The sequence below is a fragment of the Carica papaya genome, chromosome 1 (assembly GCF_054855325.1).
Source record: "Carica papaya isolate Zhongbai chromosome 1, ASM5485532v1, whole genome shotgun sequence".
Lineage (NCBI taxonomy): Eukaryota > Viridiplantae > Streptophyta > Magnoliopsida > Brassicales > Caricaceae > Carica > Carica papaya.
In genome coordinates this window covers 28,203,610-28,219,500 of record NC_142309.1, presented here as the reverse complement: position 1 = coordinate 28,219,500, position 15,891 = coordinate 28,203,610, and the positions used below count along the sequence as shown (strand labels likewise).

Below are 15,891 nucleotides of genomic sequence, written 5' to 3'. Positions count from 1 at the left end.
ATGGGTGCAGTGGGTGTATGCATACATATATAGGCGATGCATCACTGTCCTTTACGGTTATGGGTATTCAACTATTCATTATTGCCGCAAAAATACTTCAAATTTCAGTCTCTTTCCCTTCCATCTTTTTGAATAAATCCCCATAATTGATAACCAGAGCAATTTAGATGTTCGTCCATGGGACAACAATGAGATCGCATGAACATTAAGAATCCAAAATAGTTGCTTGATTCACCGGATATTTTGAAAGACAAAATAGTCTTCAATTTTAAATTATTATTTCAATATAATGCATTTTGATTGTATAAAATCTGATTTAAAAAGTTTGATATAGAATCAAATTTTTAATATTTTAAACAATTTTACCACCTTCTAATTAGTTTGAATATAAATTTCACAAATAAATCACAATAAATTTTTGAATTCGTCACCTGCAAGATTGGGCCAACTCACACCAACCCAGAACTCAAAATAACAGCCCAGACCATTGTAGCTTGGATCTCCATCGCCATCTTCCTCCACGACCTTCATTTTTTGGATTAAAGCGCAGCTACCTCACTGCTAACCTCCCACTCCCTTGTGGGGATTCACGAGAACATCTGCTCGTTTACTCCCATTATCAAAATTTGCTTATTCGTCAACTTTCACCTCCCAGAATCAATTGATTCTTCTTTCTTTCTTGCTTTCAAGAAAAAAAAAGAGATTAATTCTTTCCGTTTCACTCATTCTGGGTATTTATACCAACAATCTTTTGTATCACCCTGAAATGTTTTCTTCCTATCCTCTCTAGTATGTATTTTGTTGGATTTTACAGTTCCAAATGTAAAAACGAGCACCATAGACCTTCAAAGTTTCCTGTTGCGGAGTAACATGAACCCAACAAGATATTCGACTAACCTCTTAATCAGCCAAGTAATGGCAGCCATGATTCAGAACCGCCCATTTGATGCAACTCTTGCAGCCTCAACGATCACGACCACGAACCCGTGGACTATTGATTTAGTCTCTGATATCTTAAGATCCATACCCAGATTCTTCTTTCAATCCCCGCGCTCTATCAGCCGCCAAAAAGGTCATCGCCACCGGGCCCCATTGAAGCAAAGAGACCTTAAAGAAGAACATAGAAGACGTCAAACCAACGTCCTTGTTCTTGGCCCTGCTGCATACAGAGACATGCGAAAAGTTAGTTTAGGACTTAATAAAGCAATGGAGTTCTACTACTGGGTGGAGACCCATTTTAGGTTTGCTCACAATGAGACGACTTGTAGAGAAATGGCCTGTGTGTTGGCAAGAGGCAATAGGTTAAAGGGTCTCTGGAATTTCCTCAAAGAAATGTCGAGGAGAGAGAAGGGTAGTCTTGTAAGTAGTGCTACCATTACCTGTTTGATAAAAGTTCTAGGAGAAGAAGGCTTGGTTAATGAGGCCTTGGCCGCATTTTATAGGATGAAGCAGTTACGTTGTAAGCCGGATGTTTATGCATATAATACCATTATTTATGTTCTTTGTAGGGTTGGCAATTTTAAAAAGGCGAAGTTTTTGTTGGAGCAAATGGAGTTACCTGGCTTTATATGCCCTCCAGATACATATACATATACCATATTGATTAGTTCTTACTGTAAGTATAGCATGCAAACTGGCTGCAGGAAGGCTATTAGGAGGAGGTTGTGGGAGGCCAACCATTTGTTTCGCATTATGCTTTTTAAGGGTTTTGTTCCTGATGTAGTGACATATAATTGTTTGATTGATGGTTGTTGCAAAACTCATCGCATTGAAAGGGCCTTGGAGTTGTTTGAGGATATGAATAAAAGTGGTTGTGCCCCAAATAAAGTTACATACAATTCTTTTATCAGATACTACAGTGCTGTAAATGAGATTGATAAGGCTGTTGAAATGATGAGGCAGATGCAGAAAATGAATCATGGGGTACCTACTTCTAGTACTTATACTCCAATTATACATGGTTTATGTGAAGCAGGAAGGATTTCGGAGGCCTGGGATTTTCTTGTTGAGTTGGTTGATGGAGGCTCAGTTCCTAGAGAGTATACCTATAAATTGGTTTGTGATGCACTGAACTCAGTAGGGGAGGCCAAATTGTTAGATGATGAGCTCCATAAAAGAATAAGAGCCTGCATGGATCATAGATATAGGCAAGTGATGAAGACAAAGCCAGTTATGGCACGAAAAATGGTGGTATAGTTCGAGAGAAATTTGGTTCTTTTATAACCTAGTCATGCTCAATCATATAAATAACTGAGGACAGCATCAAGAGTAGTCGTTGCAATTTTCATCGTTGCTGGTAAGTGTATTAGTACCTTATCTCTTACCCTCAACTTAAGGATTAATTATTTCAATTCAATGAGTTCTAATGTTTTATACTTATTCCTCTATTTTGCCTCTGTTGCCATTTCATTGACGCACTTAAAGCTTTCTATTGAATCATGTGTTTCTCAGTGTACCATCAATGGTCATAGTGCTAATTCTTAGCATTTACATTAAAATTTCATTAACCAGAGGTAAAAAAAAATGAAGCAATTCTACACTCATCAGTTCACCAGAAAATGGTGCAGTATTATAAAGTGGTTTAGAGAGGTTTTGCAAAATTTCATACTTGAAGTAGGAAGCTTTTTTATTTATGAAAATTTGTATATAAACAGTATAAATTATCTACCACATGTTGGGATGTAGCAGGAATGAGTCAAACTCTGCAACGAAGCTAGCAAGGAGTGGTTGCTATAGATATACTAGGGGAATGGAGATTTGTTGAACAAGGATCTAAACTTCTCACTCTTAAATATGTTCAGGACTTGATTAAATTCATTTTCATATCAACAGTATCCCGATTACTCCTTCAATTTGTCTACAACTCTGAGATTTTTAGAAGCTTAGATGCAGATGCAGGACATCCATGGTTAGGACCCATTTATCCAAGCTATGGCTAGTTCTATATCTTGATGTTAAAAATGGTCTGTATACAGGTTACTAGGAGAAGAGAATAAGTTGTACTTGTTTGTTGACGACATATGGTTGCCAACTTTCTCAAATCTCAATTGTCAGAGCTAGAAGTATCTATTTCTGAAAGTGAAGTTTGGTCAGATGGTCCAAGTCCAAGACTTCAGCTATCACTGGGTAAGTACCAACGCAAATCAAGTGCTGCCTTTCAAGTTTGTGTGAGATCAAATTCCCAGCCAGCTCTGGTTCCAAACCACCTTCTTATGCTGTTTCAAGATAGTTCCCTTACCCTTTTCTGGGCATGTTTATTGCTGATGTTCTTTACATACATGAAAGGCATTAAAAAGGAAAAAAAAAACCTGCTAATAATATGAGTGTTCTTTATGGTGAATCTTAGATAATACTGTTTTTTTTTTCCTCTAATCTTTTGTACATTATTTGCTGGGATTCTCCTTAATTAGTTGCTACAGTTGTTGTAGTGTTCTATTTTTCTTTGAAGGTTCTTCTAATGAAATTTAATAATGTCATGAGGAATTGAGGAAACAAACATGTAGCCTAAGGAACTTTCATTTTATAGACATCATAGTGGTAAATCTATCATTAGCCGAGCTATTGCTTTTCTATCCTGATGCTAAAGATAACTTTCTCAATTGTCATAGTCAGAACTTATCGTTTCGACGAGGTGGCTGTCATTTTCTAGGTTATTTGCATTGATTCTCCTTAACTAGTTGTTGCAGATGGTATAATCATCTGTTTTTTCTTTGAAAAATTTATTTGAATTATAAACGACTATCTTGAGTTCATCTTGCATCATCTTTAATACAACAGGTTTCATCTGGGTGGTTCCTTTTTGGATTCTGAAGTTCAAGCTTACCCGATCACTTTAATTTGGCATGAGCCAGGCAGTCGTGTCTCTCATAGCTGACAAAGCGAACCTGTAGCATTTACCACGTTGCTGCAATCTGCATCTCCTATTTGATCAAACTATTTCATTTTCTAAAGGAAGCACTAGATCAAATTATTGATACAAAATAGATATACTCTGGTTCAGATATCTCTGCCCATTTACAGTGGACAACAAGATATCTGCTGAAATAGGTTTGGATGTGATGATTCAGATTAATACTTGTTTTGTTGAATTATGTCCTGTGGAAGGCCCAGGAAGCCATTCACTTCTGCTGTAAGATCAAGTTCTGTGGTTGTATAATGTTGACAACTTGCCTGCCTGTCTTAACAAATTACAGAGGAAGTATACCGGAGGCCTTGCTGTTCTCCAAAAACAGGTATTGGGATATACATATATGTATGTATGTATGCATGTATGTGTGTATGTATGTGACAATGAAGTTTATGATTGATAGATATAAACATACTTAATTACAAATATGGTCCTTAACCTTATCTTTCCTTTATTGTTATTAAGTATCCTGACTTTCATTTTATTTTTGAAGTTTAAGTCATTTAAATTCACACACACACACACACACGCACATATATATATATATATTATTATTACCGTCATAATCATTATTACCATCTAAACTTATCATTATAACAGGGATTAATGTGTAGTTTTCTTAATTAAATTAAGTGAATTAAGGATATTTAGAGGCTAATGACATCTTTTAAGTTAATTAATTTTAATTCCAACGTTTTAAATTTAACAGAATAGTAAATTTCTAAAAAATATTTTAATTAATATTAATAAAAAAACTTAAAAGGTTTTGATACAAAATTACAAATCTTTCCCAAAGTTGTGATGTTTGTTTGGTTAAATTCAATGGAGTTAAAAGTTTTTCACTTTTAACATTTGGAAGTTTTATAATTTTAATAATAACTTAAAATTTTGGAACAATTTTTCAGTACTATGATAATTTACTTATAAATAAATTTTATATTTTAAATAAATAAAAATATATTTAAAATTGAATTTTATTAAGATTTTTTATTACATAAATATAAAATTGTTCTTTTTCTGTTTTTTTATCTTTTTATTGTTGAACTATTTTTTCGTTTTTATACATAGTCAATTACAAGACTTTACTTTAATATGAGTGTAGATGGCTTGAACCAAGAGGGTTACGAGTTAGACTATCCAATAGAAGTTTCAAGTAGCTAAGCCCCTCTAAGAGAAGTTGCAAGCGGCTAAAAGGAGGATCCATGCATAGGCAATTAAAAAACTTTGCAATGATGACCTAGATGCGAGTATAGACAACTCGAACCATTCCAACTACCACTCAAGCAAAGAGGGCTACGAGTTAGACTATCCAATAGAAGTTTCAAGCGGCTAAGCCCTTGTAAGGGAAGTTACAAGCGGCCAAAAGGAAGATCCATGCAGCCAAGCAAATCCAAAGAAGGATCCAAGCGGCCAAGAGAAGGATCCATACGACAAAGCCTATTTTAAAGTAAATCCGTGCGCCAATAGACTCCACGAACAACGACCATACGAAGAGAATGAAGTCAAGCAAGGTGTGGACATCACTAATGATGGACTTCAACAATTTAATTTTTCTGTTCTTCACTCAAAAATCTCACTGACTCCAACAATTTAAGAGGTTTCCTTATGGGGGTGGGAGAGATCTACAATGTTTTTGAATAAATCTTTCTTAATTGTAATTCTATTATTATTTGAGATTTGATTTTCTTGTCAAAAGTGTTCAATTAATTAGAAGATTTTCCTTCCTTATATTTTACTTGACATTAACTACAAATAGATCTCTAAAAATTGGTTGTAAGCATTCGAGTATTTAAACTTGAAGTCAATAAAATATAAAATTTTTACTTTGTCAACTTGTAAGGTGTCTTCAATCTTCTTGCTGAGTAGAAAACTGGTGTCTACTTATCGAGGTAACTTCTGATATTTTTATTAATCTCTTTTCTTGAATTGATTTTAACTTATCAATTTTTTTTTAGTAGCGTTTTAATTAATTAATTTGTTTCTATTACTTTAATTTTAATCACGAGTTGATTGTTGGTTAAGTAAAAAAAGTTTATCTAGAAATAAATTTTGGTACTAATCGTTATTGTGTGAGTTTTGAATTATATTGTTGATTATGAGTTCCGCATCAGATCTTGTAATCAACCGTAGCAACAAAGTAATAAAAAATATTACTCTAGAGGTTGTTTGAGAAAGATATGGGTAGTAATGGAAATTTTTTCGAATGTTTATTTTAAAAATTAATTAATTTTTATTTTTAATATTACTACATAAAAGAGAATTTAAATTAAATTATTATACAAATAACTATTCAAAATAATTTTTTTATTCAATTAATTTTTAAGTACATATATATAAATATAATATATACATAATATTGTGCATTTATGTATTAAAATTACTATACAAATAATTATTTAAATTAATTTTTTTAATATATCTAATATTATTTCAATATCTACAATTATTTTTTTTCTTATACCCTCTTTGTAGTTTTAGTATTAACAATTATTTTAATTAAATACTCTATTTTTATTTTTTAAAATGATTAATATTTTTACAATTATTTTCAATAAATACTTAATAATTTCTGAATAAAAATATTTTTAATTTTCTTACATATTTTTTTCGAAGATAAAATGAAATTTAATAATTATGAAACTCGTAATCTAATGCGAAAAATCAACACAAAGATAATGAAATTTAGTTTTCTTATATTATTGATATTATTTACCATATTAATTAGAATAAATTAATTAATTATTTATTTATTCTAATTTTTATAAATGACCATATATATATATATATATATCTGCACGGCCAGACTTGCATGTGAAGAATCTTTCTATTTATAATCACAATAATTCAAATCATACATGCTTATTAATTGGTTAATTATGAAACATATTAAAAACTTGTGCAGCCCTCATAAATTCACAGTTGACATATACACATGGATTTCAGAATTTCTATGACATATATCCAAATGTTGACTGGTAGAGTACCTATATATATACATATGTATTTATATATATATATATATATTTATATCCATAATATATATCTGCAATAGAGGTCTGAGATCATCTATTTTCAGCAGTAGTGTAGTGTTCTGACTGCATGAACCTTGCTGGATCTGAATTAGCTTTCAAACTAACAGAAAGCAATTACCAAATAATGAATTGTAATTTCAGGTCCAATCTTGAGATATTTAAGGAATATATATATATATATATATATGTAATGGGGGCTGATGAATTAGGTCATTTCATTATCAATTACTGTTAAGAAACAGATTTGGATGCATTGTTTCTTTTCTTAAAATAATATGTAATATAGAAGTTGGGCATGGATCATGTTAGTAGAATTATATATATATATATATAATTGGTAGACTAATACTGTGTTAAGCTATTGTAAATAGATATAGGCGTGTTTTTATTTGCTGCAGCAACAGCGAGTTAAGGAATATTTTTTTAAGAGTGACTTGGATCATATATATATATATATATACACACACACACACACATATATATATATATATGTATATGATTAAAAATATATATTATGTGTGAAATTTGTCTTTACGCTCCATCTATGTATACCTCCAAACAAATGGCTAATCTGTAAGCTTCAAATGAGTAAACCATTCACTTCTGTTGGTCACTTAAATAATAATTAATTCTGCAGAAAGAAATAATCAAACTGAAATATAGAACTATATAGATTTTATATATATATATATGTGTGTGTGTATGTATATGAACACATGCATAAACATAGATACCAAATCAATTATAAAGAATAATTGGAGGGAGGGAGATGATGTGTGTTTATGTGTTGTAAAGAATCCGTGGTTAGTGAGGCATGTTTAATGTCATAATAGGGTTAATTAATTAATTAATTAATCACTAATTAATTAATTAATTAAGTTATGGAATGATGACGACACGGCAGTCCTCCCCCGAGTATGGGTTTGTGAAAGTGGTATAATAGTGGAGTGATAATTAAGGTGTATTCAAGCCCAAGTTTTGTCCTTTTTACATAACTTTCTCCTATAAATACAGATTTCTTCTGTTCATTAACTTTATACTTCGTTGTTAATCATCAAGAAAGTACAGACATATATATATATATATATTGATCTGAAGACATGGAGAGACAGGACAGGGGTGAAGCAGCAACTGTGGATATAATTAGCAGCAAACAATTTGATCATGAAGATGACAAGGAGGTTTGAATTGACATATAATTTGTAGTTATAATTAATATAATATAATTACTAACTAGTTGAAGTTCGGTGAATTAGAAGGTTGGATGGAAGAAGTTTCTGTCATTTGTAGGCCCTGGTTTTCTTGTGTCGTTGGCTTACCTTGATCCTGGCAACTGTAAGTCTCCATTTTCATTCCTCTGTCTTTCTCCATAGATATGTATATGTGTATGGATGTTGATGACATGCATGTTGCAGTGGAAACTGATCTGCAAGCAGGAGCTGACCACAGATTCGAGGTAATTAGAGAAATAATTAAGACTAATTAGTTTAAGAAAGTAGAATAATAATAATAAATTATATAATTAGATGCATGTGGGTGATTGATTCCAGCTCTTATGGGTGGTGCTGATTGGGTTGATATTTGCTCTCATAATCCAATCACTTGCTGCTAATCTTGGAGTCAGCACAGGTGATTAATCTAATTAATCCACTTTTCTCCCAGATTTTAATATATATATATATATATATATATATATGGGTGTTTGTAAATTTTTAATATTTTGATTTAGTAATCATCATGAATTTCAGGGAAACATTTGGCAGAAGTTTGCAAGGCTGAGTATCCAATATATGTAAAGTACTGCTTGTGGTTGTTAGCAGAACTTGCAGTCATAGCTGCTGATATACCCGAAGGCATATATATATATATATAATATTTCTCAATTTATAATATTATAAATTTCCTTGGGTATTAAAAATAAAGTATTTATAATAAATTTTTACAGTGATCGGGACGGCGTTTGCATTAAATATACTGCTTCACATTCCAGTATGGGGCGGAGTTCTGTTAACTGGATGCAGTACTCTCTTATTTCTTGGCCTGCAGAGATATGGGGTACTTCTTTTCTATCTCAATATATATATATATATACATACATGTATAGATGTATGTATATTTTAATGTGGTGGGTATATATATAGGTGAGGAAATTAGAATTGCTGATCGCTATACTGGTGTTTATAATGGCTGGATGCTTCTTCGGAGAAATGAGTTACGTACAGCCTCCGGCGGCTGATGTGCTCAAGGGAATGTTTGTACCAAAACTCAACGGTCATGGAGCCACCGGCGATGCCATTGCCCTCTTGGGCGCTCTGATCATGCCGTACGTATATACATATATACATATATACATATATATATATTATTTTAGTAATGTCCCAAATATTTAATTTATTTGCATTTTGACCCACAGGCATAATTTATTCTTGCATTCAGCCCTTGTCCTCTCTAGGAAAGTACCCAACACCGTCCGCGGCATCAATGTAAATAACTATACAACTACATATATATATATATATATATGTATATCTTCTGTTAATATTTATGTTAATTAATCCTTGTTTTATTTTAATTAATCATGAAATATTGCAGAGTGCATGTCGGTATTTTTTAATAGAAAGTGGATTTGCGCTGTTCATAGCCTTCTTAATCAACGTAGCAGTCGTGTCAGTTTCCGGCACCGTCTGCTCAAGCTCTCATCTCTCAGACCAAAACGACAGCCGTTGTAAAGATCTCACTTTGAACTCTGCTTCTTTCCTACTCCAGGTCCATAATTATTTACATATTTATTTATTTAAATATACGAATTTCCATTTAAATAAATATCATCCTAATAACATTACGATCTTCTGCCAGAACGTGTTGGGAAAATCAAGCTCTACAGTTTATGCAATTGCACTTCTCGCCTCCGGTCAAAGCTCTGCCATTACCGGCACTTACGCAGGGCAGTATATCATGCAGGTGTGTAAGTATAGATTTTGGATTTTGTAAGTAATTATTTTTAACATGCATTCAAAACTGAGGAACTGGGTTGTGTTTATAGGGGTTTCTGGATCTGAAGATGAGAAAATGGATGAGGAACTTGATGACAAGGTGTATTGCAATTACACCGAGTTTAATAGTTTCCATTATTGGAGGTTCTCAAGGAGCCGGCAGACTAATTATAATCGCCTCGGTTAGTCAATTATTTTCACTTATAATATATATATATATATATGTGTGTGTATATATGTATTAATTATATTAAATTTGAAAATAATATTGCAGATGATACTTTCATTTGAACTCCCATTTGCTCTTATCCCACTTCTGAAGTTCAGTAGCAGTGCCACCAAGATGGGGCCCCACAAGAACTCAATTTACGTGAGTTGTATTGTATTATTATTGCTTTTAATAATGTGGGATTTAGACTTTAATTAATAATTAATTAAAATGGACGGTGCAGATCATAGTAATCTCATGGATTCTGGGATTGGGAATCATCGGCATCAACGTCTATTATTTGACCACGGCGTTCGTAGGGTGGCTGGTCGACAACAATCTCCCCACAGTGGGAAATGTGTTCATCGGAATCGTCGTGTTTCCGTTAATGGCCGTCTACGTTATCGCCGTTATCTACCTGACGTTTCGGAAGGACACCGTCGTTACGTTCATCCATCCAACCAACGACGACCATCCGGACAACGTCGAAGACGGCGTTGCTAACGCTAACGCCGCTGATTTCCAAGTTCCTTACAGACAGGATTTAGCCGATATTCCATTACCCAAATGAGATTATGGAAAATCATAAGGGTATTATGGTCAAATTATACCCTCGGGTTTAAGAACTCTCTCCTTTTTTTTTTTTTTTTTTTATTCTTCGTGTTGAAGAGTTAAAGTTTAATCGTTACATTTTGCAAATCCGTTATATTTCAAATTTCAAATTTTAAAAAAAATAATAAATTAAAATTTTAATTTTATTAAATAAAATATTATAAATTAATTGATAATATAATTAAAATAATAATTAAATTTATATTTTTAATAAAATTTAATGTCTGAATTTATTGGTCAAATGAATGAAACCCCATAAAATTCCAAATTAGGCGTCGTGGGTGGAAGAGGTTTGAAGTTTCATGATTTGAGTTAATAATTTGAATCTCAAAAAATCAAAAATGGCAGCTTGGAATTTCTATGTGCCTAAAATATAATATTTTCACACCTATATTATTGATTTATATTAGGGATTATTAGAATAAAATTTGAATTTTTTTTCAAAATTAATAATTTAAAGTGTTTTTAGATAAGATTATATCGAATTTAAATTTTTTAAAAATAATCTAACAGAATCTAAAAGATAAACGTTAATCAAATTTTTTTAAAAGATAAATATGTTTTAAATCTAATTAAAAATAAATTATATTTAAATTTAAATTAATAAATAAAATAAATTTTAAATTTTAAAATATATCACAGTGGTTCATGGTGCTAGATTAACTGTGAAGTATACCCTCAAGCATGTGCATATATATCTAAATATATATATGTATATAAAAGTTAGGTGAGTGTGAACACAAGTAGTCAACGATGTTAGTAACATTATGGGCGTCTGATGATAGGGGAGGTAACAAGTGGTATATATATCATGCATTAATACCCCATATATATATATATATATATATATCTGTGTGTATTTCCAGAGGCATAGATTTGTGAGTGGTGGCGATAGGCTTTGTTTTGGACCTTCACTTTAAGAGTGGTTTGAGATCAGATGGGTAGCCTGGAGCCGCAACAAGAAGAGAATAAATGGAGCCAGGGAGTTTCATTACAAGTATCAACTACTTCTACCACTGAAGATCACAAAAAACTCAATATTAACAATGAAAAATTTTCTCATCGTCGTCATCACCCTGCAGATCTCCAGGTTTAACTAATTTATCATCTCCTGTTTCTCTCTCTCTCTCTCTCTCTCTATATATATATATATATATATATTATAGTTATATATGGGTCAAAATACTACTAATCTGGGTTCTGTATTATTTTGAAATATATACGGTAGGTTAGCGGATGGAAGAAGTTTCTTTCATTTGTAGGCCCTGGCTTTCTCGTGTCCTTGGCTTATCTGGATCCTGGAAATTGTAAGTAATGATGTATATATATCAATCTGCGTGGCTATATTGCTCTTTTAATTCTCAAAGATTGATACATGAAAACGATATTCTTGCAGTGGAAACTGATCTTCAAGCAGGAGCCAATCATCGCTACGAGGTAATTAATAATTAACTTTAAATATATGCTTACAGTATAAATAATAAAATTACTGATACCCATTCGGTTTCTCGTATATATACATATATATATGTATATTCAGCTGTTATGGGTGGTGCTCGTTGGCTTGGTGTTTGCTCTCATAATTCAATCTCTGGCTGCTAATCTTGGAGTAACCACTGGTAATTGATATTTTTCATCAATACTCTACTTTTGTGTGTGTGTGTGTGTCGTGTGTGTGTACGTATGTGTGTGTGTGTCGTGTGTGTGTACGTATGTGTGTGTGTATATATGTATATATATATACATTAGGTCAATTCTGGGATTTGTTTAATAATATGTATCGAATTTTACTCAGGCAAACATTTGTCAGAAATATGCAAGTTTGAGTACCCAATACATGTCAAGTACTGTTTATGGTTACTAGCAGAAATTGCAGTCATAGCTGCTGATATACCCGAAGGTATGTACATATACATATATATATATATTTAATCTCTTATTCACATATCAATACATATATATATATATATATAACAAGTTTGTTTTCTTTTATAAAATTGTGGGTGCAGTAATTGGAACAGCCTTCGCTCTGAATATTCTGTTTGGCATCCCAGTATGGTCTGGAGTCCTATTAACCGGTTTAAGCACCCTTTTGTTTCTTGGTCTGCAAAGATACGGGGTAAATAATTAATTACTCAGTTAATTCTAATTAAGTACTAATTATTTCATAAAATATCAAATTAATTTATTTTAATTTGAATAGTAAACCCACATGTTATAAATTTCTAAAGAAAAAAAAAAAAAAAAAACAAAATTATCAAGAGCTAAGTCATTATAGTCAACAATGGAATATTAACTGATAGAGACAATTAACAATTAAATCTTGACTTACAAATTATTTTTTGTCGTGCGCAAGAATTTGTCTTCATGTGTGATTTAATCTTTTCTGTCATCATATATATAATTAACGATCGTGATGGTGGTTAAATATACAAATGCATTATACGTATATATGTGTATGCACACAGGTGAGGAAGCTGGAAATGTTGATAGCTGTAATGGTATTCATAATGGCTGGATGCTTCTTTGGAGAATTGAGTTATATAAAACCTCCTGCAGACCAAGTGCTCAAGGGAATGTTTGTACCAAAACTCAGTGGTCATGGAGCCACAGCTGATGCCATTGCCTTATTTGGTGCCCTTGTCATGCCGTATGTACATATACATTAACCAAATTACACACACACACATATATATATATATGTGATGTATAATTTCTTCATGTTAAAATAAGAAAACTAATAACTTGGTTTATTGAACAGGCACAATTTGTTCCTGCATTCAGCTCTTGTGCTCTCTAGGAAAGTTCCTAATTCTGTTCGTGACATCAATGTACGTTAACCCTGAAAACCCATTTACAAAAATTTCGTATAAGAATCCACAAAGAAACGATTCAATTCGTTTAATTATATCGATAGTTAGATTGTACTAATACTTTTTTTTCGTTATAATTTAATAATTCGCAGAGTGCCTGTCGATATTTCTTGATCGAAAGCGGGTTTGCATTGTTCATAGCATTTCTAATCAACGTAGCAGTTGTATCAGTTTCTGGAACTGTTTGCTCGGAATCTGATCTCTCACAAGAAAACATTCAACGTTGCAATGATCTTACTCTTAACTCTGCTTCTTTTCTTCTTCAGGTTTGTGTGATTTATTTATTAAGAAATAATGACTTTCGTTACATTTTAATTTTGGATTAATTTACGTATAATTAATTTAGTTAAATTCGGAGAAATTGAAAATTCTAATGCCTGGGTTTTCATTTGTTTTTTTTTTTTCAGAATGTATTGGGGAAATCTAGTTCCACCATATATGCCATAGCACTTCTAGCCTCTGGTCAAAGTTCCACCATAACAGGCACTTATGCAGGACAGTATATTATGCAGGTCTTCAATCTCTCCCTCTCTCTCTCTCTCTCTCTCTCTATATATATATATATATATATTTCTTTGTCTTTTTGCACCAATACTTTGTTTCGAGTATAATTATAAGTTTTATATATCATGAATTATATATTTTCTATGTAGGGTTTTTTGGACCTAAAGATGAAAACGTGGTTGAGGAATCTAATGACAAGGTGCATCGCAATTATACCCAGTCTTATCGTATCCATTATTGGCGGATCTCAAGGATCTGGCAGGCTCATCATCATTTCATCGGTTAGTCAAACTGATATACATACAAATATACAGTATACATATATACATGTATATATATATATATATATTATACCTATAGATAGTCAAGGAAAGAGGACTGAGTTGGCTAAGTTGTAATAAAATATCATTTTGGTTGATTCTTGCAGATGATTCTTTCCTTCGAACTTCCCTTCGCTCTCATTCCACTTCTTAAATTCAGTAGCAGTTCCACCAAGATGGGACCTCACAAGAACTCAATTTATGTGGGTCTCTATTTTTCTCCCTACCCTTTTTCTCTTCCTTTCAATTTTGTCGTTTCTCTGAAATTATATAATAACACAATTTTTTTTTGGGTGGATGCAGATAATCGTAATCTCATGGATTCTAGGGTTGGGACTGATCGGCATCAACGTTTATTTCTTAAGCACGAGATTGGTAGATTGGATAATCCACAATCATCTTCCAAAAGTTGCAAACGTGTTTATAGGGTTGGCAGTATTTCCCCTTATGTTGGTCTATGTGCTGTCAATTATCTATCTAACCTTCCGTAAGGACAGGGTTGTCACGTTCGTTGAACCACTGCCTCAAGATAACATGGAAACTGGCCTTGCCAATTCTACTACTCACCCTTTTCAATCGCCTCCTGTGCCTGGCAAACACGATCTAATTTAGTCAGTGTTCCGTTGCTTATAAATTATAAATAAGAGTTTGACGAGAGTTATATATGTACGTATATGGATATTAGAATTGAAGAGAAATTATATATTAGGCTTTACTATAATGTTGTAATGTTGGTTTTTTAGTTACCCAACCTACCGTAACATCTTACAATCAGTGTTAACGCAGAGGTAATTGATTGTAGTCTCATGTGGTGCCCTTCTTCTAACCAAATGCTCTCAGTGTCATTTAATAGCCTTTGATGGTAACTTTTACTCGTAGGTAAATGTTAGGCCTAACTATTTTACCAATTTTTGGTAAATATAATTCATTGATTAAAATAATATATGCTTTGAATTATATACAGTATGTATGGAATATAATTTTTGAAAAGTATACGGAAAATAATTAATACGAATAATAAAAGAAATTAACTTTCCACTACTAGTAGTCTTCCCGAAAAAAACAAGCATACATCAATTAAAGAAATAAAATTTTGGTCGACATTCAACAATTTATTTTAAGATTTCATGTGTTTTGTAATATTTGCTCCTGTATCATAATTTTTTTAAGACTAATGAAGCCGATTATAATTAGTTTACCTGTTATATATAAGTTAAATATATATATATATATATATTGAACTTATACATGTAATTGAAATAAAATAAAGAACACACACACACACATTACCATAACAAAAATATTGTAGTGGCAAAGGCGGCTGGTGTTTTTGCTCACATGATCCATGTGGAATTCAGCCTTTCGTGTCACAGGAAGTGCTATGATCCGACTGCCATTCTTGCGTACCTTCTACCGAAGGGGAGACAATCCTCTTTTCTTTT

The 15,891-nt window shown here is 32.3% G+C and overlaps 3 protein-coding genes across 9 annotated transcripts; all 3 read left to right on the top strand.

Annotated features, from left to right (window-relative positions):
* The first annotated feature begins 405 nt into the window (after positions 1 to 405).
* On the top strand, positions 406 to 5,602 carry LOC110813612 (Pentatricopeptide repeat (PPR) superfamily protein). Of its 6 annotated transcripts, none has more exons than XM_088208134.1 (3): positions 406 to 3,126; positions 3,778 to 4,232; positions 5,010 to 5,602. In XM_088208134.1, the coding sequence occupies exon 1, from the start codon at positions 871 to 873 to the stop codon at positions 2,194 to 2,196; it is 1,326 nt and encodes a 441-aa protein (XP_088064260.1). In that variant the 5' UTR covers positions 406 to 870; the 3' UTR covers positions 2,197 to 3,126; positions 3,778 to 4,232; positions 5,010 to 5,602. The 6 variants fall into 6 exon arrangements, with proteins under 6 accessions (XP_088064260.1, XP_021896512.1, XP_021896511.1 ...); XM_022040820.2 differs by lacking the exon at positions 5,010 to 5,602 and having other exon boundaries at positions 406 to 2,296; positions 2,689 to 3,126; positions 3,778 to 4,333; XM_022040819.2 differs by lacking the exon at positions 5,010 to 5,602 and having other exon boundaries at positions 406 to 2,296; positions 2,686 to 3,126; positions 3,778 to 4,333.
* A 2,289-nt stretch (positions 5,603 to 7,891) lies between these two features.
* LOC110813587 (metal transporter Nramp7.2-like) lies at positions 7,892 to 10,839 on the top strand. 2 transcript variants are annotated; one of them, XM_088208112.1, is made up of 13 exons: positions 7,892 to 8,120; positions 8,199 to 8,274; positions 8,355 to 8,395; positions 8,490 to 8,568; positions 8,688 to 8,792; positions 8,885 to 8,994; positions 9,081 to 9,262; positions 9,353 to 9,422; positions 9,532 to 9,705; positions 9,796 to 9,900; positions 9,983 to 10,114; positions 10,207 to 10,302; positions 10,385 to 10,839. In XM_088208112.1, the coding sequence occupies exons 1-13, from the start codon at positions 8,040 to 8,042 to the stop codon at positions 10,709 to 10,711; spliced, it is 1,578 nt and encodes a 525-aa protein (XP_088064238.1). In that variant the 5' UTR covers positions 7,892 to 8,039; the 3' UTR covers positions 10,712 to 10,839. The 2 variants fall into 2 exon arrangements, with proteins under 2 accessions (XP_088064238.1, XP_021896481.1); XM_022040789.2 differs by having other exon boundaries at positions 7,893 to 8,120; positions 8,196 to 8,274.
* A 713-nt stretch (positions 10,840 to 11,552) lies between these two features.
* On the top strand, positions 11,553 to 15,170 carry LOC110813586 (metal transporter Nramp6.1-like). Its single transcript, XM_022040788.2, has 13 exons — positions 11,553 to 11,842; positions 11,981 to 12,059; positions 12,149 to 12,189; positions 12,293 to 12,371; positions 12,548 to 12,652; positions 12,762 to 12,871; positions 13,221 to 13,402; positions 13,514 to 13,583; positions 13,718 to 13,891; positions 14,033 to 14,137; positions 14,279 to 14,410; positions 14,557 to 14,652; positions 14,753 to 15,170. Exons 1-13 carry the CDS (start codon positions 11,690 to 11,692, stop codon positions 15,059 to 15,061), a joined length of 1,635 nt encoding a protein of 544 aa, XP_021896480.2. The 5' UTR covers positions 11,553 to 11,689; the 3' UTR covers positions 15,062 to 15,170.
* Positions 15,171 to 15,891: the final 721 nt, after the last annotated feature.

Bases quoted from the DNA above. Each gene is read 5' to 3' on its own strand.
- LOC110813612 (XM_088208134.1), top strand. From the start codon at position 871: ATGAACCCAACAAGATATTCGACTAACCTCTTAATCAGCCAAGTAATG.
- LOC110813586 (XM_022040788.2), top strand. From the start codon at position 11,690: ATGGGTAGCCTGGAGCCGCAACAAGAAGAGAATAAATGGAGCCAGGGA. The intron at 11,843-11,980 runs GTTTAACTAATT...TATATACGGTAG, and splicing joins ATCACCCTGCAGATCTCCAG to GTTAGCGGATGGAAGAAGTT. The intron at 12,653-12,761 runs GTATGTACATAT...TTGTGGGTGCAG, and splicing joins AGCTGCTGATATACCCGAAG to TAATTGGAACAGCCTTCGCT.
- LOC110813587 (XM_022040789.2), top strand. From the start codon at position 8,040: ATGGAGAGACAGGACAGGGGTGAAGCAGCAACTGTGGATATAATTAGC. The intron at 8,793-8,884 runs GCATATATATAT...AAATTTTTACAG, and splicing joins AGCTGCTGATATACCCGAAG to TGATCGGGACGGCGTTTGCA. The intron at 9,706-9,795 runs GTCCATAATTAT...ATCTTCTGCCAG, and splicing joins CTGCTTCTTTCCTACTCCAG to AACGTGTTGGGAAAATCAAG.